The sequence below is a fragment of the Alternaria arbusti genome (genome assembly GCF_024043155.1).
Source record: "Alternaria arbusti strain BMP 1465 chromosome Unknown scaffold_1, whole genome shotgun sequence".
Classification (NCBI taxonomy): Eukaryota; Fungi; Ascomycota; class Dothideomycetes; order Pleosporales; family Pleosporaceae; genus Alternaria; species Alternaria arbusti.
Window position 1 is genome coordinate 897995 of NW_026249941.1, and position 23141 is coordinate 921135.

Genomic DNA, 23141 nt, shown 5'->3' on the forward strand with positions numbered 1-23141 from the left:
CCTGCGATATGGCGGCTGTGTATCATCTGGTCATATGCCCATGGTATCACGTGGCATATTTCTAAGCTCCATTTCGATTAGAAGCCGAAATTGGTACTCCTTCGTTTACCACGTCTCACTCTGTATACATCTCCAGTGCTCGGTTTGCTTGGCTGGTCTCTCTGCGCATCTACATCGGAGCTTGTGAAGCGTCCAATCAGTCTCCGTGCGAGGCCAGGCCGCGTCTCTCTTTCCCGTTCCCGTTCCCGTTCCTTACTCCGCCCTCTTTGTTCGTGATCGATTACCTCGGGGACGCCCTCACCTCTATCTGCATATGAGTCTGTCATACTCGGTCCTTGTGGTTTATCGCAAAGTCGACCGTGCACGCCTGCTCTGCCAGAGCGCCAAGAATAGCTAGAGCCGATCGACTCGGTTGGAGAAGTTGAGCGTTTACCTGGTGGCGCGAACATCCGCGTGGGAGCGGACCGGAAGGGCTTCGCTGGACGAACATGTATCGTTGAGTGTCCTTGTGATGACGAGCCGATCAAGCCAATTGGGGGCAATGCTGTAGCCAAGTCACCCAGATTGAGGAAGTGCAGACTCGAAGAGGTCGAGCTGTGTGTTGAGCTGCGGATTAAGTCGTTGTTTGTCATGCTGGTGTCTACAGCACCTGCTGATGGTATTGCGTGAGGTCGATTTAAGCCAACTCTCTGGTTGCGGTCATCGCCATGGCTCTCCTCCGCACTCTCCTCGCCAGTGAAACTGGACGTAGTCGTGTGGAATCCTATTTCTAGCCCGGGTACGAAGTTTTGCTGCCTCCCGTCTGTCGAATATGTTTCGGTCTGCGAGCGCGTTTGCCATTCTTGCGAAGACTGCCGCGACATCTGCGCTGCCAAGGAAGGTGTGCCAATGACTTGGAGTTGTAGAACAGAACTCTGGGTGTTATTGCTAGCTCCCAGTATTGTTGTCAAATCGAGCGATGCGATCAACACATCGTATGAGCAGTGTGAATGAATGGTACGGTCCATAGTACAGTTGCCGGAGCGATTACCCACATAGGCGATGGCGTGAAAGATAATGAAACAACTCTATCAGTGCCATGCTCGCAATGTGAGCAAGGTAGCCCAGCCAAGTGTGTCGAGTGAAAGAAAAGACATATCTGATCCACCAACGGTCTTACCGTGTTCCATTCTCGCGCAAGAATGAAATCAAACCAATGTTCTCATGCTACTTCCTAGATGCACTCTAGCTTTCGATACACTGAATTTCTCTCATCGAGGAGCCTCAACTTTTCGGGTTACTACTGCAAAGGTTCAATATCACAAAGCTCTTAGTCGGGATGAGAAAACTTTCTCCTAAGATGTCGCAACCAGCGTTATCAGGAGGGCTCTCATATTTGTCTGCCTCCTCCGGCATCCTTCTCGACAAAAGCGGGTATATCCTAAAGAAGTCTCTTCATGATACATTATTGCGCTCGCGCGACATATATTTGGTTGTGTGAATTTTGGAGTCTCTCGACGCGGGAACCGATTCAAGAGATGTGAATATCAAATTCGATCAGAATAATCGAGTTAGCATAGTCTAGACAGTAGTACGCATTATCCTGGGACCCAAATCGAGACCCACATCCTAGCATCAAGGCCGCGAACGTTGAGATTAGGCCACTTGCTGGTAACACTAGTGGAAGGGCATACCCGTGCGCTGTTGAGATCGTAGCCTCTACGTCGAGTGTCGAGCAGACGATTTAGTTGTTTGCTTCAAGGTCGAAGCTCAAATGCGTCCTTGACTGTACTTACTGTTAATGTGTCGGAGACCATACCTAGGTACCTAGGTATGATGATGTTGGTAGGATATTTTATGTGTATTGATGAAACTTCGAAGACATACCGTGAGCGATTGGAAAGAGGCATATCCCACGCGACTGTTTGAGCGACGCGAAGGTTTGCCTTCTCAACAGTGGCCTGAGTAACGACCAGCTCTCACCCCAATTCCCACAAGACGTATATTCAGAGACGAGATCATGGGCGAGAAAGACGTGCGATGAATCAAGGCGGAGCGAAGTGCGATTGCTTGTTGTGCTGTGTTCATATGACATTACATTATTCGTGTGGTAGGCCGACGCGTCGATGACGTCACGGCCCAAAATCTGCTTGATCGTCCATAGACGCGAGCTCCGCTACCTCTCCATCACCACGCCCCCTAGCTACCACCAACCACACCCGCGGCGATGGCGGCCGTTGAGTACGAGACTGCGCGGCGCTACGCTTCGGCTTCTGAGGCTCGAGACGAACCGCGCCCTACCACGAGCTGACGACGCGATGGGTAGCACCCGACACCTCCGCTCCATCCCGCACGCGCCGACCCGATGCAGCCGCACTGCAGACCCCGATGTATTCGGTCATGGACACCTTCCACCCATATATATATACAAGAGGCTCAAGTCTAGTGAGGCTTGATGCCACCGGGCGGTGCCGGTTTGCTGGCGATGCGCTTATCCTGCTCTTCTTTAGGGAGCGTATCCCATTCGGCGACGTTCTTGTCCTATGCGATGTCAGTAAAGATGCGTGTATAGAAGGTCGCTGTCAGACTTACCCATTCTGCTACACACTCAGGCTTCCAGTTACATTGCTCTACCTCGCCGTACATGGGGTGATTGCGGCGCGGGTGGAGTGTCGGCCATCCCGAAGCATGATAGTGATGCTTTACCAAAGCCCCCCTTGAGTCATGGTTACCGGAGTCCGAGTGGCCTTGGCCGGCTGCGAAAGCTTCCACATTCAACACTAGGATGCCATTGACGAGTCTCGACTCCGCAAGATTGTGGAAGAGGTCCCAGGTAACCGGCTTGCCTTGATTCTGTGCAGTCATCTGCTCCAATACAGCCTTTGTGAACGCAGAAGGACCCGTCCCGCTTATGACCTCGTCGAAGTCTAGCTGCAGCTCTGATATCTCGACCTCTTTCTGATGCGACAGCTCATGTAGCCACGCTTGTATGTTCTCCATGAGCCTCATCATGACTGGCAGTCTGGGCTTGGCGGCGAACGTCCATTGGCAAAAGGACTTGCACTTGCCACCAAGGATGGGGTGCTCGGCGAAGGTTGGCTCGTCAATCTCGACACCAATAATCATATCGACCTCCTCCTCAATGTACCGCTCGGGTATGAATCGATCGATAGGACGGAGACATTCCACATCTATGTCGGCATACACGCCACCCTCGGCGTACATGACGAGATAACGAAGCAAGTCAGCCTTGATGATCGTTATGTTAAGCTCTCGGTAAAGGTTGACAAGGTCTGGTCTGTTGATACCGTGAGCGCCGTAGTGGAATTCGAGGTAATCGTTCGCGTTATCGTCCGTCAAAACCTCGTACCGATACCGGGGGTTCTTCGCCGGCCAGGTCTTCGCTGAATCCGAGTCGCGTTTCTCGAAGCCTAGAGGGCCGACCTTCCATGTCTGCCAAATCTTCCTCGGAATCACATCACTTTTTAGCTGCAGTGGCTGTTGATATCTGAGCTCGCGCCTGTAATTGTTGGCAGCCCGAATGGGTGTAGTAAAGAAGTGTGTATTGGCGAAGAACAAGAAGATGAAAAGCAGGGCAAGATATGCAGGCAGGACCCTTCTCACTTGGCTCGTGAGCTTGCCCGAGAAGTGCGCTGCAATTGGGGAATGGGGAGCCATTGCAATATTGAGGTGAAGCTTGGGTGGAGGTGCCCTGGGTCGCGTGCGCATGCTGTGGTTATTACAAAAAGCAGGCGACTATTTCGATCCAGCCATCCTGAGTCTTTGAGAGATTAGCTCACTGACTATCTTTTCCAAGACCCTCCTGTCGTTTTTACATTCGGCCCTTGCGCCCACCAATCCCCGCGCAGCTCTACTTCCTCGGTACATCGGTACAACTGTTGAATGCAGGACCAGCCTCGTGACGGGTGTTCAATAGCGCATGTGCGTCGCATGGCTAAGGAGCCGCCTGCATCATTGCGGCGGCGATGTTGGGTCAAGACGCCTAGGCTAAAGCTTCTCTAGATGATCCCTGCAAGATGGTCGGAGGCGTCGACACAAACGGTAGTATCCCCACTCAAGCCCCGCACCGGACGTCTCTCATCAGGAACGGCCCAACTGTATTGTCTATGATATCAAACTGTCTTGATTCGTGGGCTGTTGACTTCACAAGATGGTGCAACCTCGGATCCTTCTGGGGTATGATGCCAAGTTCAACATGCCCCGCTTGCATGATCGACTCGACCTGGACGATCGCTTTATTAAACTTACCGTTGTGAACCACACATGCTGCCTCGGTTGAGGGAAGCTAAAGGCATAGCTCCCGTCAGAAAACTACGCGTTCTCTAGCCTCGCGCGACACCCGCACCATTCGCTCGTGTACCAAGCGTTTGTGGGATTCTTAGATATTGACCTTTACATTCGATTGAAACCACAGCTGCCATCACTTCTGCTACCGCTTCGGATTCAGCTATGCCAGCCACACACCAGGGCTTGCTCGACAAAGGTTGCCTTGACGATGTCAAACTCTCGCCGACAATATGGAAACCAGTACGAACAACGAAATTGAGTCTCAACGCAGTGCGTCCCGAATTCTTGAGCTTACGCTCAATAACGAAGAGCAAGCCTGCAAGACCAACAGCATGGCTGGATGGCCTTAGGGGCTTTGCGGCGTTCTTGGTGTACCTGCACCATAACCAACTTTGGTCTCATGGAGGCAAGGGCAATCAAGCATTCGAAACTTCGTTTGGCTACGATGGGAAATACTACTCGGCAGCATTCCCATTCTTTCGACTCATATTCTCTGGTGGTCACTTCGCAGTGGCTATCTTTTTCGTCATCTCAGGATATGTCCTTTCGCTCAAAAGCCTACAACAAATCCATGAGGGCCAGATCTCAAGTGCGTCGAACACCGTCGGCTCTGCCCTTTTCCGCCGCTGGCTTCGACTATACCTTCCCATCATCGTCGTCACCTTTGCGTGGATGTCGTTCCGCCATTGGAGTGGAATATCTGTCGATATGCGCAATATGGAACCTACGTTCCGCGAGGATGTCATCAGCTGGTATCGAACTTTCAAGAACTACAGCTTCGTCTTCTCTACGAATATCTACGAATTTACAGAGCCCTACCACCCTCATTCCTGGTCAATTCCGATTGAGTTCAAAGGATCCATTATCGTCTACACCGCACTCTCCGCTCTTTCCCGATGCACACGCAATGCTCGCCTCATGTGCCAGGTGGCTCTGGCCTTCTACTTCCTGTACGTGGTAGACGGCTTCTACGGAGCATTGTTCATATCCGGAATGCTGCTCTGCGACCTCGACCTGCTGGCCGAGCAAGACCAGCTTCCACGATTCCTCAGTGCGCTGGCTGGGTTCAAGGAGCTCATATTCTTCCACCTCTTCATCGCTGCACTTTACCTCGGCGGTGTACCAGCATTTGATGCACCCGACATCGATCACACAGTACTCATCTCAAAATCTCCTGGATGGATCTGGCTGTCGCATCTCAAGCCTCAAGCTGTCTTTGACGCCAAATGGTTCTACCTCTTCTGGGCTGCGTTCTTAGCCGTAGCGTCGATTCCACGACTACCATTGCTGAAGCGCTTCTTCGAGACCGGGGTTTGCCAGTACCTCGCGCGCATCTCATTCGCGCTGTACCTAGTTCATGGCCTAGTCATCTGGACAATAGGAGACCGAATTTATGCCGCGGTTGGGCTTTCAAGACCGTTCCACCAGGACGGTCTCCCAGGATGGGTCGACAAGTTCCCGCTTCCCAAGGGGGGGCCCATGGGGCTCGAGCCTGCATTTTGGCTATCGCAGCTAATTATCCTACCCATTACGCTGTATGCAGCCGAGGTTGTCACGAAACTAGTCGATGAGCCCAGCGTCAAGCTGGCAAATTGGCTTTACAGATGCACCATCCAGCCACAAGTCTCCCCTCCAAAACACCAGCGCAGCTACTCTGTACGTTAGAAGAAATTGAAATAGTCTTCATCCACAAATCTTCGTTTGTGTCATCGCAATGCGGTGGCCGACTATCGACTCCTCTAGACACTTTTGGCTCGGCTTCATGTGATGTTGGCACGCCAGGGGCAACCCGTCACGGCGCTACTGCAGGTGCTAAACGGGTAAGATGCATTATCATGTTGGTGCAAATGTTTATTGGTGATCCAAAGTGGAGATTGCTCCGAAGCGGCGCCCCATGGGGTACTTGCTCGGCATGGACTGGTGGTCCTTGCTCGCCTGCCGATCATGCTGACGGCAGCACCCGGAATTGGCGACATCACCGTGCGTGATTAACTCGACCCTTGCTCTCAATTGTGTTGGGACTTTGATCAGGATCAACAGGTCGTCGTCAGTGTCACGGTTCCATTCAGGCGACATGCACCTTGTTGTCGGCTGGACTACGACACGGCTCGGCGCCCTAGCAGTTTGACCAAATGCGCATGTGAAGTTCCCCTCCTTTTCACGAAGGTTGCATCTAGACCTGACTAAAGGTCCATCGCGAAACCTGAACTGTACTTCCGTACACAATATGCGACGGCGACACAACATTACCCTAGCGACACTTGCTTGTCTCGGAACCGTATACCTTGTCGCACAACACCGATATGGTTTCTCATATGCGCATGGAGACGGGCACATTGACGGGATCGAGATCCTGCCATCTGACGGGCACCGTGTCTCCAACCATGACGATGCATCCGCAATCGGAGAGAAGGGCTTACTAGACGGTATTCGGCCGTCCAGTTTAGCCAACGCACATTCCGATTCTGGCCTTCACCCGGAACCTTCCTTCGCAGGAGCCTCGCCACCGTTTAGTACGGAACACGTACCCGGAACGAAATACAACTTTCAAGACGAACTCCAACTCGAGCTTCCCACTTCAGTACTCCAAAAGTACCTGGCACAGAAGCCTCGCAACTACAATCCCAATGGTCCGAGAGGATATGCGTATGCAACTTTTCTCGCTACTCGCAATCCTTCCTTGAAGGACCCATATTTCCTCGCCATCCACTCGCTCATCTACCGACTACTCTGGTCATCCCGCACACGTAGTAAAAAGTACCCCTTCATCGTCTTCGTAGCCGAATATGTCACAGAAGAGCAACGCGCACTCCTCAAAGGAGCTGGCGCCCTAGTCCGCGAGCTTCCACCTCTTCATTGGGAGTGCAATGTCGACGGCGTAGAAGACCGATGGAAAGACCTCTTCGCCAAGCTCAACATGTGGAAAGAGACGGAGTTTGAGCGCATCCTGTTTCTGGACGCTGATGCTTTTCCGCTGTCGAACATGGACGAGATGTTTGAGCTTGCGCCGATACAGGAATGCATACCTGAGAAGCTGCATCTCGATGACTTCCTTGAGGACGGCCCGGTATGCGAACCTTATATCTTCGCTGGCGTCGCGCAAGATCTCGATGCTAAGCACCCCAACATCAATGTCGGTTCAATGGTCTTCACTCCTTCTTTGCGTATGCACGCTCGCCTTCTCCAGAACTATGTCAAGACCGACAATTACAACTGTTTGATGGCGGAGCAAGCATTCCTGAACTGGCAGTTTGGTCCTGAGGGCGCATATCCCGGGACGAAGTTGGAAAGACAATGGGGCGGTTTCTTCCCCACCGAGGGAGAGGGCGATGGCTCGTTGAAGGTTGTGCATGAGAAGCTTTGGGTCGCAGAACATGGGTGGATGAAGGACGAATGGGAGAAAGTCTGGAAGGATATGATTGCGTTCTACGAGAGTAAGAATTTTGCGAATGCGAGGAAGAGTGATGGTGTGATTGCTGAAAGCAAGTGAGGCGGTCGAGGCTTTGATATGCTTGCATTTATTATGCGCATCATGCCTCTCGGTTCCAAGACTTTCTCATACCTACTAGAGTAATGTAAATGTTAATGCTACGCATTTCTGGATTGATCTCGTTGTCAAAATACCATCAAAGCAGGTACATACTTCCGTTGCCTCTCCACTGGTCTCGCGTCCCGAAAAACGAGCTGCAAAGATAGTCTGGGTCACACGCAAAAGAAAGTACTCTGAGTACGATGGTCCACACATTCCCAATGACTACGCAACAAAGAAGGCGAAAGCGAGTGCCAAAACCAGTCAGTCTACAAAGAGCCCTGAAAAGACGCATGTACCGTATCCAACACCCTCTTTACTAGGCCTGCCAGGCGAACTGCGCAACCTCATCTACACATTCGCACTGACTGCTCCTTCCAAGCAACTATCACCACTACCCACATCTCGGTGGCGAGGGCTGCGCCAACCCCCAAATAAACACAGCACCTACCCCCCCGCTGTCAACCAACTCAAACACGTAAATCGCCAACTCTACACAGAAGCAGCTGACTTGGAACTCCGCTACAACACCGTCCAAGCCAAATATGCCTCGGATCTCGATCTGCTCCTCGCAGGCTGTACCCCGAAACAACGCGACTGGATCAACTTCTCACTACACTACAAAAAACTGGAGGATGCCATACCTATCTTGCAAAAACGCTGGATCAGCCCGATAAAATGGGACGACCTCGTCTACATAGCACGTTTCTGCCGGAAACACCCACACATCCGTGTCGCTATCACTTTCGCCGACTTCAAGTATCCCGCCAGCTCAAAGGAGAATCGTGATCCGCTGGAGTACTTTCTCACAACCGCCATGTACATTTCCATGGTGTATAGGCGGATAGATCTTACGCATCTGCTACCCAGGGCGATGGCGGACAGGCCCATGTATGGCATCACAGTGAGCGATGTTATACTAGATAATGGGGAGAATTTTGGGAAGACGTGGCCGGTGCCGAAAGAGGCTGTGGATGAGTTTGAGGCGGAGAATATGCGGTTTTTTCCGAGGTGGAAGGGTAGGAGAGAGGATGTGGTGGATAAAATTGCCAAGGGGTGGGCGAAGGCGCATCGAAGGGAAGGCGGGGCTGGGGAGGATTGGAGAGAAATTTGCGAGGCGGAAGTCAGACGGTGGTTTGAGGAGGGCATCTAAGAGGGCGATGCTTCTCGATGATACCGCAATGTGAGTCACATGCACCAGACTGTGCTTGAAGGTGGAATGTGTTCGTTATAGTTTTCACAAGATATACAAAGATGTCTTCTACGCACTGGCCTCCGCAGTGCTCTGCCTTCCGGCTATACTTCCGCCCTTCCAACTGCCCTTAGGGTCAATCTTATCCTGCACCCTACTTTGCTCGCCCTCTTTGCCCCAGCCACCGCCACCAGGTGTGTGGATGATGATGCGTTCACCAGGCCGCATGGCTGCCGTGTTCTTAGCACCCATGTTGATGTATCTGTACTCCACATCTTCCTTCCTGATATCGGCATCCTTCTTCAGCAGCGTTTCAACTGCATAGGAAGTGGTAGGCGCATGCGCATCCTCCACAGACTCCGCTGGACGCTTGGAGTCGGAATTTTGATCGATGGCTTTCTTGTCAACCTTCTTCACCCAGATGTTCAGACCGCATGCGGCATCTCCTCCTCCTTCCATACCATACGGATGGTAAACTCTTCGTTCGCTGAGGATACTGACTTGGACAGGGATGCGGAACTCGATGTCGCGGATTACGCCCTCACCACCGATGTGCATGCCCTTACCTGCACTATCTTCCCTGAGTGAGAACTCGCGGAGAAGAACGGGGTATCTTCGCTCGAAGACCTCGGAGTCGGTAATTCGGGTGTTGGTCATGTGCGTATGAACACCGTTGGTGCCGTTCCAGGTCGAGCCTGCACCAGATCCTCCTGCAATTGTTTCGTAATATCCAAAACCCTTCGTGTCTTTGCGTTCGCCGCTCTTTTCGCCTTCTCCGTATGTTGTACCGCCAAATCCAAAGGTAAGATTATTGCAATCTCCCTGACTTGCAGCACAAGCACGGAACGCTTTGAGGACGACATCTGTCACGCGCTGACTTGTGAGCACGTTGCCACCCACAACAGCGGCATTGTCAGACGGCGAGAGGAACGACTTCTTGGGGATGAGAACGTGAATAGGCTTGAGACAGCCTTGGTTCAATGGGATGTCCTCGCTGATCAGACAGCGAAGACAGTATATGATGGCTGAGTAGGTAACGGCTTCTGGCGCATTGATGTTTCCGTACACTTCAGGCCCGGTACCAGAGAAGTCGAAGACAGCTTCACCCTTCTCGGGATCAATAGAGACCTTCAGTCGTATTGGACTACCGTCATCCATGAAGTCCTCTGCGCTAAGATCTTGGCCCTCGAATCGCTTGTATACGTCCTTTAGCAGCGCGCGAACGGACTGCTCCGCATTGGCTTGTATGCTTGTCATGTAGAACTTGACGACTCGCTCGCCATAGTCCGACATTAGTGTGTTGATTAGGTTAATACCCTTTTGGTTAGCGGCGACCTGGGCCTTCAGATCATTGATGTTGTCACTGAGACATCTCGTACCCGAGCAGCCAGGATATTGGCCTGGTTCATCAAAGAGTAGCTCGGTGATGCGCTTCTCGTTGAAGTGTCCTTCTGACACCAGCTTCTCGGATTTTATGGCCGCACCTTCCTGGTAAAGTTCCTTTGACGCAGGGGGCATGGAGCCAGGAAGTATTCCGCCTATATCGGCATGATGCGCGCGGGAAGCGACGTAGAAGATGATGTTGTCACCACTGAACGCGGGTGTGATCACAGTGATGTCTGGCAAATGGGTACCGCCGAACATGGGGTGATTAGAGACAAGGACGTCGCCTTTCTTGAGCTTTCCCTTCCAAATGGCGGCTTGTTTGCGGACACAGGTTGACATACTTCCGAGATGCACCGGTAAGTGGGGAGCTACACGAGTGTTAGCTGATTCAGTTTACTCCAGCGATCAACTTACCATTAGCGACTAGTCCGCCATCCGCATCGAACAGTGCGCAGGAATAGTCCAATCGTTCTTTGACGTTCGTTGACACACTGGTTTTCTGCAACGCGCGGCCCATTTGCTCAGCAATAGCCATGAACCGATGAGCAAAAATACTGAGCAATATCGGGTCGACTTCTTTCGTGTCAACCTGCTTATCTTGGTCTTCCGTCTCACCAATGTTGATCACCACATGAGTATGGATGACAAGCGCAGTGGCACCAGGCGTCACGACGATGGTCTGCGTGCCATCTGCGATGATTGCTGGACCCTTCAATCGATCGCCCACTTCCAAGTCTTCGAGCTTGTAGACGGACGTATCTTGCCGGCCGCCTTCGAAGAAGACCTTTCGGGTATCGTAGCGCTTTGTGCCTCCTGAGAGGTCCTTTGGTTCGATCTCCTTGAGTTGCTGATCTACACTCTTCTCGAGACCTTCAAAAGTCTTGCCAATGCCGCGAGCTCGTACGTCATCGACAATGATGTCGCGATCGGGTAGAGTAAAGCCGAACTCCTGGTCATGTTGCTTGACGAAAGCCTTGCCAAAAGCCCATTCATCGCCGTCGTACTCTTGCTCTGCCTCCTCCTTCTTCGGCTTGATGATCATAAGTGCCGACTCTGTTCCGCGATACCTCAGGTTGAGATACTCTTCGAATTGGACATGCTCTTCGTCAAAGCCCTGGTCTCTAAGCGTAGCTGTTGATTTGCCCTTGAGGTCTGCCATCTTGTTCTGCAAGTACTCTCTCACATCCTTCTCGTCCGACCATACTGTAGACTCTGGCTCTTGTCTTTCATCGACGACATCAGCGAGAGCCATGCCATATGCTGATAGCACTGATGAGTAGCGATGAATCAGGATTTGCGAGATGCCAAGTGCTTCGGCGATGGCGACGGCGTGCTGGCCACCCGCACCACCAAAAGTGGCGAGCCTGTGCTTGCTTGTATCGTGTCCACGGGCTTCTGTTAGACTTCGAATCGGCCGGGTCATGGTCTCATTAGCGATCTTGATAAATCCGTTTGCGATATCGTCCAGCGACATCTCCTTCTCCTTATTACCACCTGCGACCTCTTTGTTGATCTGCTCGGCCAGTTCCTTGAACAGTTTCTCGCTCGCTTGCGCATCGAGGCCTTCGTCTTCATTCTTGCCGAAAATCTTGGGAAAGAAGTCGGGTAATAAGCGGCCAAGGAACAAGTTTGCGTCTGTGATGGTAAGTGGGCCACCCTTGCGGTAGCATGCTGGCCCAGGGTGTGCGCTTGCCGACTCGGGGCCTACGACGAACAGTCCGTTCCTCCAGAACAGACGCGAACCACCACCTGCTGCGACAGTGTTGATGTCGAGCTGTGGAGACTGTATGGTAACGCCAGCTGTGGTGGTCTCGAAGACGTGGTCGTAGCGTCCGGCGCCGTATCTGCTCACGTCTGTACTGGTGCCGCCCATGTCGAAGCCGATGACGGGAATCTTGGTTTCGGGGTCGTATGACGTGAGCGCATAGCCAACCACTCCTCCAGCAGGACCAGATAGGATGGCTTTCAGGCCAGAGAAGATGTCGACGTCTACCAGGCCTCCGTCCGACTGCATGAACTCGCAGCGAGCGCCCTTGGAGCCCTCTTCGCGCTTCACACTCTTGGAGCCAAGACCACCTTCGAAACCCTTGGAGAAGCCATCGATGTATTTCCGGATTGCGGGGGTGAGGTATGCGTCTGCGCAGGCCGAGGTAGCGCGCGGGACCAGTTTGATCATGGGCATAAGCTCGTGGCTCAAGCTGACGTGTTCAAAGCCAATGTCCCTCGCGATCTTGCCCACCAAGGCCTCGTGGTTGGGGTATGTGTATCCATGCATCAAGCAGACGGCGATGCTCTTCAGTCCACTATCGTAGACTTCCTGCAGTTGCTTCCTTATCGCCTCCTCCTGCGGTCGTTGTAGTATGCGCACAGTCTCGCCCGATAAGCCCTTGACCAGTTCTGCGCTGTCTCCGGCCTCTTCTATGCTCTTTGCCTGTGTCTGGTTTCTCTCCGGATCTTCCGCGTAGTCTTCCAGGGTGACGCGCTCATCGATCTCGACGACCTTCTTGTACAGCACCTCGGGCTTCCGGATATCCAGCGCGAAGATGTTCGGCCTGCTCTGATTACCAATCTCGAGACAGTCCTTGAAGCCCTTTGTGACCACCATGGCGATGTCCTCGCCCTTCCTCTCTAACAGCGCGTTGGTGGCGACGGTGGTGCCCATGCGTATGCTCTCGATCTTGGACGTGTCGAGCGGCTGTCCACGGGGGATCTCGGTGCCGGTGAACTTGGAGAGGAGGCGGCGGATGCCTTCGAGCGGCGCGTCATCGTAGTTGGAGGGGTCGACGGAGAGGAGCTTGATGAGAATGTCGTCTTCCATCTTGCCCGTGCCGGGGTTACCTACGCAGTCCGTGAAGGTACCGCCGCGCTGCCTTGTCAGCTACAGTTGTACGCACGATAGTGAGACATACATCAATCGCAATGCGGATTCCCCGCCCACTGATCTTGGGAGTGGCCATGTTGACGATAAATGGTGAAGCTCAGGGGCGCAAAGGCATCAACAGGCACGGAACGAATCTTCGAAATGGACAAAAGATGATGCTAGGTCCTGCATGGCCCGATGCCGGCCACGCGCGACTGCACCACCCATGAGACTCGAGAGTGGGGTAGCTCAATCGCTGCTGCCCCTCGACGTTTTGTCATCATTCGATTATTGATCCGTTGCAGGGCGCCATTGCTATCTCCGCGGCTTTCGCTGCATTGGGACTAGTGGCCGTCTCCATGAGCTAGGCCAGATATGTGCACAAGGCCCCCAGATAACCCCACCTTACCTTCGCCCAGCTGGCGCAGGCAAACACCTACAAGCCAGCTTCACTGATTTCTATCAGTTACAATAGCATTGATACCCGAGGAGCGTTTGGAAATTCGACATGTGGACGCTGGCGCACGTTCAGTTTGCCTGCATCCGAGCAATCGCTCATACCTCGCTCTATGTCCGGACCTCACCCTGGCTAGCGCCCGCAACTCAACCCGATTTTATCAAGAACTACCCTTGTCGACCGAGTCTTTATGGCTGCCGTACATTCATACCAAAAGACTCTCAAGGCAAACAGACTCCGCTGCCCCTCGTCATCAGAGCTCACGGTGGTGGCTTCATCGTCAACTATCCCGCAGCCGACGATGTTCTGGCGCGACATCTTGCTGATCATGCAAACTGTATCGTAGTCAGCATAGATTATGGCAAATCGCCCCAAAACAAGTTCCCCACTGCCTACGAGGATGTCATCGCTCAAACGCTCGCCGTGATTGATGATCCAGAATTGCCTATCGACAAGTCAAAAGTCGTCCTCTGCGGCAGTTCAGCTGGAGGTAATCTTACCCTTGGCGCGGCCCAAGACTCGCGGCTACTGTCCAAAATTCTGGGTGTCGTATCCATCTACCCTGCCGTTGACTTCGACTCCGATAGCGATACAAAGATGGCAACTCGGCCAGATCCTCAAGTCCCTGACTTCATCGGAAAGAGCTTCGATGACATCATGAATTTGTACCTGGATGAAGCCCAGAAGCCCTCCATGCAGGATGTGCGTTTGAGTCCAATGTATTTCGCTACAAGAGAAAGGTTGCCGCCGGCGCTTCTACTCATCGGAGCTGAGCATGACATGTTCTGCCGCGAGGTCGAAGTCATGGCTGAGAAGCTTGCGGGCGGCAGGGCTAAGATTCCGAACAAGGAAGGCTGGTCGGCGCTGGGGGTGCAATACTATAAAGTATTTGGCCAGCCACATGCATTCGAAGGCTTTCCCGCTAAGGATCCCGAAGCGGAGAAAGCGAGAATAGCTGCAAAAGATGCCATGTTTGACACCATCTCAGAGTGGCTGAAGACTACCTTTTCTAAAGTTGACAGCTACTAGCGAGACCTTGCTCGATGTTAGCGCTTGGGTTTTTCTTGACGTCTCTGTTCACAGTACGCGATTGAGATCGTTGTAAGCAAATAGTGAAGCAAATGACAATAGTGCTCTTGACGACGTTCATAAACGGAATGCTTGTCGACGCGCGGCATACATAGGATACAGCGAGGTATTCATTTGCTATTCTCGTCTTGTTTTCTCCCCTGTTGGCTTTTACTACTTTCTGTGTCGTAACAGACTTTATGTTCGTTAGCAAATGTTGATGCTCTGGAGAAACTGGGCTTGTTACATTACTTCCGATAGTAAACGGTACCTTGTCGAAAGAGTCGGTGAAGCGTGCGTCCAGGTTGATGCTGTTTCATTACCTGGGCGTCGCGCCGCAGACTTGCATTGGGCGGACGCTCACGTCATGTCCTTGACGTATCAACGACACGGACTGGCATGGTGTTTGTACAGAATCAGATCGACATCTTTATCGGACCGTCCAAACCTGAAGATTCCCATGTCCCGTACAACAACAAAACAAGGACTGAAGATACCCTCGGCAGGCGCCGGGTAGCGGATACCAACATGCTTTCGGCTGTGGGAAGGCAATGCAGTCAGCTTACAAAGGGGTCGGTGATGACAGGCAGCCGGAAATGGACAAACCCCTGACAATCTCATGTCATATACTGCGCAGGTACTAAGTATATTTATGTGTGGCTGTCGAGAATATTGATGAAAGATCACATTCGTGCTATTGGGAGTGCGACGCGCTGGAGCGGCTGCAGCATACCTAGGTACGTGTTCCAAGGTTGGCCGCCATGTTCGCTTCACATATCTGAAACCGCAACCTTGGAATGCCCCTCGGAAACCTCATACGACTTCATCGAGGCGTCTCGTGGCCGCCATGCTTATATTAAGGTTGCGGTCCTCGCCGGCTTCATCTCCCGCATGTCAGCTAATGCCAATCCAGCTAGCGGCATGACATCACAGCACATGGCGCATCCACTTTGCTGGCGCGGCTCGCAACACATCGTGAAACCAGCGGTCAGAGCACTGCGTCCATGCCCATTCCGATATTTGCGCGACATTTGGTGCAATCAGCTGCCGCTATTTCCCATGCCCGGCTGATCTAAGGTCGGGCGCCGTTTGGGGGCTCGACTCGCGTGTGTTACAGGACGGGCGGAGGACAGAGTGCGTCATTGGCAATGCGGAGGGGGTTGCGCTTTATTCTCCGCGCTTTTCTTTTCCTACTTCACTTTGTTGCATTACCGATTTCTGATAAGGCGGCTACTTCACGAGGCTAGAAAGAGTTGGGATCGTATTCTGTCAAGCACGCACGTGTCGTCTTTCCAACGTGCAACCTTAACACGCCATCTCCTCGGCCCTTTCCGCGGTTCGATACTGAAGCGGCGTACGAGCCTACTTGCTCACACCACCAACGCGACAATGAATTACGCATCATGGATCGAAGAGGAGAAACTCAAGGTATGCCCACTTAGTGCTTACTATTGATCGCAAATCTAACACGTGCGGCTCAGAAAACCTTCATCGTGGCCACGTTGGCGTCCACGCTTGTCGGCACGTTCACGGCGTCTATGGGGCTATGGGAGCGCGTCTCAGACAAGCGCCAGCAGCACCGACAAAAACAGCGCGACACGAAACAAGATGGCGAGATCAAGGAGCTGAAGAAGCAGTTCGAAGAGGCGCAGAAGAGAGCCGATGGTAGACAACAGGAGATTGACCGGCTAAAGAACGGTGGAGGGCGCGACGACGTAGGAAACAATTTTGAGAGGGATGGTATGATGGTTCAGAGGATGTATGACCAAGGCTATGGCAGGATGGGCAGCCGGTTCGCCCAGGGTGATGGTAAGTTGATTGCTCTGGAGAACTGGGACAAGACTGACCCCACGCACAGCCATTGTCGAGAACAAACTACAAGCGCACATCATCTCCCTCCAACAAACCGTTATAAACGTCCTCCAAGATGCCCTATACAACGACCGCCAATTGACTCGCGCCGACATGTCCAAACTCATCGCCGCCTCAAACCAAGCCAGGGAAGGCTCCATGATCGCTCTACAAGAAGCGCAACAACGATTAGGAGGCTCGCAAGTCGGCGCACCACCCCCACCCCGCCCTGCATCGCCTCCGCGCTCCCTCGTCCCTTCGCAGCGCGCGCCTAGTGCTATTATGCCCATGGATGGCCCCGAGCAACTCTTCTGCCGCTACGCACTCGATCTACAATACATGCCCGGAAACCCCTTGGCAGCTTCCTTTGCCCCTGGAGGTAGCTGCGCATGTCCTGCATGCGGCGTGCGCCTCGACGTAACCAGCGAAGACTTCTGGATGATAGGCAAACGAACACCCGTCACCATCTGGGACAAGACAACTGGCTATGAGCACGACATCATGGACACGCGCGAGTTCCGTCTTGCCCAGCGCTTCGTCATCAAATGCCATACTCCAAATGGCGAGTACGCGTGCACAATTTGCAGCAAGGGCAGAGATGTCGACGCGATTTGCCGGACAGTAGACAGCCTTGTCAAACACGTGGGAACATACCACGATGTCGGCGAACTGGAACAAGAAATCGATCTGCGCGAGGTCAAGGTCGAAACGAAGAGGTTGAGTCTCCCTGCGCCACACGTACCCAGTCCGCCGAGGAGTGTTCTCAGGGAAGAGATGATCTATCGGTGAGCACTTGGCAATCACCATGATGAATCCTGTATCTTTGGGGGTTATTTGTTTATGTTACAGCAAGGCGTTGGGTCGCAAGTATACCTTTCTTGGGAGCGGTGGGCTGCATGCATGCATATTGCAATTTCCTCTTTTCATGATGTATGAGTAAACGATGTAACGGCAGCAATTTATACCATCAACAGTATACTTCTCAACGTGAAACATGAGTTCAGTCCAAGCTTTCATATCAATCAGCTATCAAAAATGCTAACCTGAGCCCTCCCGTGGTACGCTTGGAGTAGGGAACCAGTCTGAATCGACATGTCCGAAGTCGATACTAGATATGCACCAATCCTAGGACCCAGCCTCGCACTGTCACCAAAATTCTCAAGTCCAGTCTCGCACTAGACGTCGATCAGAAAGCTTGTGCGAACGTCGACTGCAACAAGGACGAGGCTCTGTGTTGGGTGAAGCCGTCTGATCCGAGCTGAGGTAGTGGTCTGTGCACGTGGGGACAGGAGTGGATACGTCATCAGGGTGCTGCAGCTATGGGGTGTAAGGTGTCCACAAGGAGCACTACACTGCAACCTCAACAACGACTCTTGGTTTCGTTGAATCTTTATCAGATGCTTGCGATGTTCTTGCGGTCTTTATTGCTACATTGCACCAATACATTGAGCCACTCTCAGTTGATCCATCGCTCCCCCGGGTAGCTGCCTCAGCCTAACTGCGTCGCAACATGCGCCCATTACACACCTAGTGCACGTAGCACATCAAGAACAACTACATCGATCCGACCCGGACTTCATTGCTGGCGTGGTGCCTACGCCAGATCTATGAGTCCAAGCAAGGAGCGGTCTGGAGTTCATAAGGCGTGCCTAGGCAGGGCGTGCGACTGGACTGTCATGAGCCCCTATTTACACTGCAGTAACTAGCCTCGCGATCTCAACGCCGAGTGCCAGCAATGTCATCTTCCCGTGTGTAGCAAGTGGTAAGGCAGGGATACCTGACTTCAGGAGCTCGCTGTTGGTGGTGACACACGTCGTCGCAGCATCGATGCCCGCCGGACGCCCCTATACCGCGACTGAAGTATGGGTTGCAAACAATTTCCTTCCCTCCGTAACACCAGCAAATCCTTCCGAACAGTAGAAGAGCGTCAGCATGATCGTTCTCGGTTGACAAGTCATGTAGGCTACACGCACGATGTTCGCCGGTCCTCCGCCGCCGCCGGCCCCACACGACCGCAAGAAATTTTCTTTGCTACCACAACCACCAATCCCAAACTTGAGCAATTTGTAGCCTGGTTTGCTATAGCCTGAACGTTACCATCAGACAGCATTATCCGAGTATACAGGCGTTTCAATCTCGACTTCTTCCATCAAACAACAGCATCGCCCGGCTAGCTCAATCGGTAGAGCGTGAGACTCTTAGCTTTCACGTCCTAATCAGACTCGATTGGTTATCTCAAGGTTGTGGGTTCGGTTCGTATACCCTCCAACAACTGCTCAACTACAGTCCCTAACAGCTTCTAGACCCCCACGTCGGGCTTCCTTGTTTTTTGCGCTCTTAGGGACATGTCGTCGTCGTCGCCCAGGAGTTGGGGTGTTGATCTTTTGGCGAACCTTTTTTGCCAAACACTTCCGCGAGCGCTGACTACGACGCCCTATATCGCTAAGTCAACGTCTATAGGCTCTTTTCATACCTTCTATCGTCTCCTATTATGTCTATTGCTAACTGTTAGGTGTGGCATAATGGTTATTCTGTGTACTCAGGGTTACACGGCGCATTTTCACATCTTGTAGGTTTACAGCTGACGAACACGCTACTGTGACTAGACGCTGTCACATCGACGAACGCTATGCACGTCAGAGCAGCTGTCCTCTCCATTGTGATCGTGCGCGACATTCCCATGATGCCTTTGAAAGTACAATGTCGCAGACTTTAGATTAGAACAACACATGCATCTGTCAGAATGTCTAGCATGAGGATAGTAACCGCTGATATACACATTGTACTTGAGTGTAGGCCTGGGAGCTGAAGTTCTTCTTTCGGTCTTTACATAGGCCGGTATCGGATGCATTGTTGACTTCAAATTGTCTGGTGCAAAACCGCCCGGCAAGATTTGCCATGCTTGTAAGACGCATCAGCAGAGCCCTCATCAACGCATGTCATGATTACAAAACGGTCTTCCTCCAGTGAGTACCCGCGCCACCTTTCCCCGCCTGTAGCGCCAGGCTCGTCGGCCCCATGATAAAAGGGCCGAACCTTCCATGATGCATATAGTACTACATGGATCTTACATCCTTCACGCGTAGCTGTGCAACTGACCATATCCGCTGCAGGCGCTGCCAAGCTTGGTGTCACAACAAATTAGTAGCGACGAGCGCACTCTTCGTGCTTTGGAGCAATGTCAATATGACGTCCAGGTTGTGTCGTGCGATAGATGTTGAACTCCCTGAAATACCACATTTCCGCTTCATGAACTGACACTAGCCATCCAACGGGCGTGCCGTACCGCAGAAGCCTTGGCAGCTCCACAGCGGTGCCATTTCCGAAGAACCGCGTACCAGAGTAAGCGGGGCACGCAATGTGTTACCACCTCTCACCGATCTAGTCTGAGACTGAGCACAAGGATTCGTCGGGGTATGGCCTGATGAACAAGACCAAGAATTGCAGAATTACTCTCTCGCGCGTGATGCGCTGTGCCAATACATCCCGGATGAACTGCAGGTTATTCATTTAAGTTACGCAAGGAGTCCAGCAGTCTGCTATCCGTGTAAGCTTGCCCTCATTGTCATCTCTTCCCCAGCTACACCTGCAGTGTAGTCAACATCATAGCGGCTTCATCCTCCACATCCGCCAGCGCTGCTGTGGCTCAGGTTATATATCAACATGGGCTCCATCGAAGATATCCAAAAACTGTCCCTCAACGGCAGTGCTAACGGCACCAATGGCACGCACATCAACCAGCTCGACGCCCTGATAGTTGGCGCAGGTTTCTGCGGTGTATACCAGCTGAAGATACTCCGCGACGCAGGCTATAACGTCAAGCTCGTGGAGCACGGATCCGATTACGGTGGTGTATGGTACTGGAATCGGTACCCAGGCGTTCGTGTCGACAGCTCCATTCCCCACTACGAATTCTCCGACCCAACGCTTTGGAAGGATTGGACATGGAAGCAGAGGTTCCCAGCAGGCTCGGAGCTTCGCGCTTATTTTGCTCACGTGGAGAAGGTGTGGGATCTGCGGAAGGATACCAAGTTTGATACATTCGTTTCATCTGCGACATGGAGTGATGACGAAGCGAGGTGGACAGTGAAAACAAAGGCAGGCGAGATGTACAAGGTGAAGTTTCTTTTGTTGAACACTGGCTTCGCGGCGAAGCGACACATTCCCGACTGGAAAGGCATCGACTCTTTCAAAGGTCGGATCACATTGCCGTCGCAGTGAAACTCACTAACCTTGGATCAGGCACCTTCCTCCATCCCTCGTTTTGGCCTCATGAAGAACCTGATCTCCGCGGCAAGAAGGTGGCTGTTATTGGAACTGGCGCTACCGGCATTCAAATAGCGCAGGAGCTGAGCAAGACTGCCAGCCAGCTCACAGTCTTCCAACGGACACTGAACATGTCAATGCCAATGCGTCAAGTCGACTACGACCTTCCGCAACAAGCCATCGCCAAGCTTGAGTATCCGGACTTCTTCGCAGCGTTGAAAACACGCTTCTCGGGCTTCTCGTTTGAGTTCATCCCCCGCTCTACATTCGACGATACGCCAGAACAAAGAATGAAGGTTTACGAAGACTTGTGGAGTGAAGGCGATTTCAAATTCTGGCTTGCGGCTTATCAAGACATGCTTTTTAGCAAAGAAGCCAACCGCGAAGCATACAACTTTTGGCGAGACAAGACGCGGGCGAAGATCAATGACAACAGAGTCGCTGATACACTCGCTCCCATTGAGCAACCCTATTCCTTCGGTTGCAAACGTATCGCGCTGGAGAATGGGTACTTTGAAATGTACAATAAGTCCAACGTCTCTCTTGTTGGCATCAGCGAAAAGGGTACGCCAATCCAAGAGATTACCGAGAAAGGCATCAAGACCACAGAGAAAGAACACGAGTTCGACTACATCATCAGCGCGACCGGTTACGATGCCCTTACCGGTGGTCTGAAACAGATCGATATCCGCGGTCCGTCAGGCGAGAGCTTGAGCGAGCATTGGAAGGACGGCGTAAAGACGTATCTCGGAATGGCTGTCGCAGGCTTCCCGAACATGTTTTTCACATATGGGCCCCAAGCGCCGACTGCGCTGTGCAATGGTCCCACGTGCGCTGAGCTGCAAGGCGGCTGGATCTTGCAAATGATGAACCATATGAAGGAGAAGTCGCTTCGTAGGATCGTAGCCCAGAAGGAGAGCGAAGATCAGTGGAAAGAGCTCATCTGGAAGCTTGCTAATGCTTCGCTGTTGCCCAGTGTAGATTCTGTGAGTCGCAACGAGCCGATGAATCAAGAATTGTGGTATACTAACGCTGCGATAGTGGTACATGGGAAGTAATATTCCTGGGAAGCCTAGAGAGCCATTGATGTACATTGGCGGCGTGCCGACTTATTACAAGACCATCAACGAGACGGCGGAGAACGGGTATACTGGATTTGATCTGTCGTGAGGTGGCATAATAAGCGATGAAGATGCGAAACTCTTCATGCTCCCTCCCGGGAATGGATGGGTGCATGACCGCGGGTATTCCTAATTTCTTTACAGTCCGGTTAACGGGGAATCAATTAAGAGTGGCTGTTGAGCGAAAACCCGGGAGTAGTGCGGTATCCGGAGGTTTACAGAAGGTGTTAAGATTTTCCTTATTTGCGGAGTGCTTGATTTCCGAGGTCAGGGGCCCGAACGAAACGCGCTAGCTGCTAGCGCGCTATTATCACACCCACGATCATCAGACTATGCCATCCGTCATTCCATACCTTTGGTCAATGGCATTCAGATTTTTTTGACCATGGGTCTTGAACGAGCACTGTTCATGAGGGCTATCGCAGTGTATTGAGAGTAAGCACACATTCCGGGCGAGTGCGTATGACGCGACTTCTTCGCACAGGCGCTTTTGTAATTGCTAACCCTCGGTCGGAGAAGACGGCATCATCGTCACGAAGCGCGGAAGCTTCCGCCATGCCGCAATCGAGGCTACTATCTTCATACATCCGCTCTCCGGACTTGCGACTCTAACAATGCATTCTCGTCGCAATAACAGTGGCTGCACAAATTTTTGTTCATCAAAACTCCATGAACAGGACGAGGCAGCCTAACTCCTAGATGGCTTTGCGGTCACAGCCACACGCGGAACATCTGGACGGTTCACTGGACCAGTCGGCAACTCGAAACTGAAGTAACTTCGTATAGACTCTTCCCTCTCAAATTTTACCTCCTCTTTCTCCGTTTCGGCTTTCACTTCGGAGCCTCTCGTCCCGGTGCTACCACTCACGGTATGTTCGCACCCGGTAATGCGGAGTAAACGGGCAAACCAAGAACAAGTGCGCTCGATGCGATGTAGCAACGGTCGTAGAAGGGGAAGATTGGCACCCACCACGGCCAATGAGCTTTCCACCATGCTCCACGCAAAGATCGGTGTAGTGAAATCTAACCTGTCATTAGCTATGGTGTTCAGGCCTTGAGAGCTCATCGGACATACAAGTTATGTCATCATAATGCGTCGCTATTTCTTGGCCTATCCTTACGAA

At 52.4% G+C, this 23141-nt stretch overlaps 7 protein-coding genes and 1 non-coding gene across 8 annotated transcripts; 6 read left to right on the top strand and 2 right to left on the bottom strand.

The window, feature by feature from the left end:
* Nucleotides 1-2421: 2421 nt before the first annotated feature.
* On the bottom strand, nucleotides 2422-3708 carry J4E86_000326 (uncharacterized protein; the record flags this gene model as incomplete). Its single annotated transcript, XM_051440901.1, has 2 exons — nucleotides 2422-2520; nucleotides 2572-3708. 2 exons carry the CDS (start codon nucleotides 3706-3708, stop codon nucleotides 2422-2424), a joined length of 1236 nt encoding a protein of 411 aa, XP_051307072.1.
* A 741-nt stretch (nucleotides 3709-4449) lies between these two features.
* Nucleotides 4450-5952, top strand: J4E86_000327 (uncharacterized protein; the record flags this gene model as incomplete). Its single annotated transcript, XM_051440902.1, has 1 exon — nucleotides 4450-5952. The coding sequence occupies one exon, from the start codon at nucleotides 4450-4452 to the stop codon at nucleotides 5950-5952; it is 1503 nt and encodes a 500-aa protein (XP_051307073.1).
* A 562-nt stretch (nucleotides 5953-6514) lies between these two features.
* J4E86_000328 (uncharacterized protein) lies at nucleotides 6515-8969 on the top strand (the record flags this gene model as incomplete). Its single annotated transcript, XM_051440903.1, has 2 exons — nucleotides 6515-7756; nucleotides 7923-8969. 2 exons carry the CDS (start codon nucleotides 6515-6517, stop codon nucleotides 8967-8969), a joined length of 2289 nt encoding a protein of 762 aa, XP_051307074.1.
* Nucleotides 8970-9077: 108 nt separating this feature from the next.
* Nucleotides 9078-13351, bottom strand: J4E86_000329 (uncharacterized protein; the record flags this gene model as incomplete). The annotated part of the gene is made up of 3 exons (XM_051440904.1): nucleotides 9078-10762; nucleotides 10809-13260; nucleotides 13304-13351. 3 exons carry the CDS (start codon nucleotides 13349-13351, stop codon nucleotides 9078-9080), a joined length of 4185 nt encoding a protein of 1394 aa, XP_051307075.1.
* A 550-nt stretch (nucleotides 13352-13901) lies between these two features.
* On the top strand, nucleotides 13902-14740 carry J4E86_000330 (uncharacterized protein; the record flags this gene model as incomplete). The annotated part of the gene is made up of 2 exons (XM_051440905.1): nucleotides 13902-13910; nucleotides 13946-14740. 2 exons carry the CDS (start codon nucleotides 13902-13904, stop codon nucleotides 14738-14740), a joined length of 804 nt encoding a protein of 267 aa, XP_051307076.1.
* Nucleotides 14741-16168: 1428 nt separating this feature from the next.
* On the top strand, nucleotides 16169-17419 carry J4E86_000331 (uncharacterized protein; the record flags this gene model as incomplete). The annotated part of the gene is made up of 3 exons (XM_051440906.1): nucleotides 16169-16207; nucleotides 16261-16588; nucleotides 16638-17419. The coding sequence occupies 3 exons, from the start codon at nucleotides 16169-16171 to the stop codon at nucleotides 17417-17419; spliced, it is 1149 nt and encodes a 382-aa protein (XP_051307077.1).
* Nucleotides 17420-18798: 1379 nt separating this feature from the next.
* On the top strand, nucleotides 18799-18904 carry J4E86_000332. Its single transcript has one exon. It is a non-coding gene; the product is annotated as a tRNA-Lys (tRNA).
* A 1389-nt stretch (nucleotides 18905-20293) lies between these two features.
* J4E86_000333 (uncharacterized protein) lies at nucleotides 20294-22066 on the top strand (the record flags this gene model as incomplete). Its single annotated transcript, XM_051440907.1, has 3 exons — nucleotides 20294-20825; nucleotides 20873-21882; nucleotides 21938-22066. The coding sequence occupies 3 exons, from the start codon at nucleotides 20294-20296 to the stop codon at nucleotides 22064-22066; spliced, it is 1671 nt and encodes a 556-aa protein (XP_051307078.1).
* Nucleotides 22067-23141: the final 1075 nt, after the last annotated feature.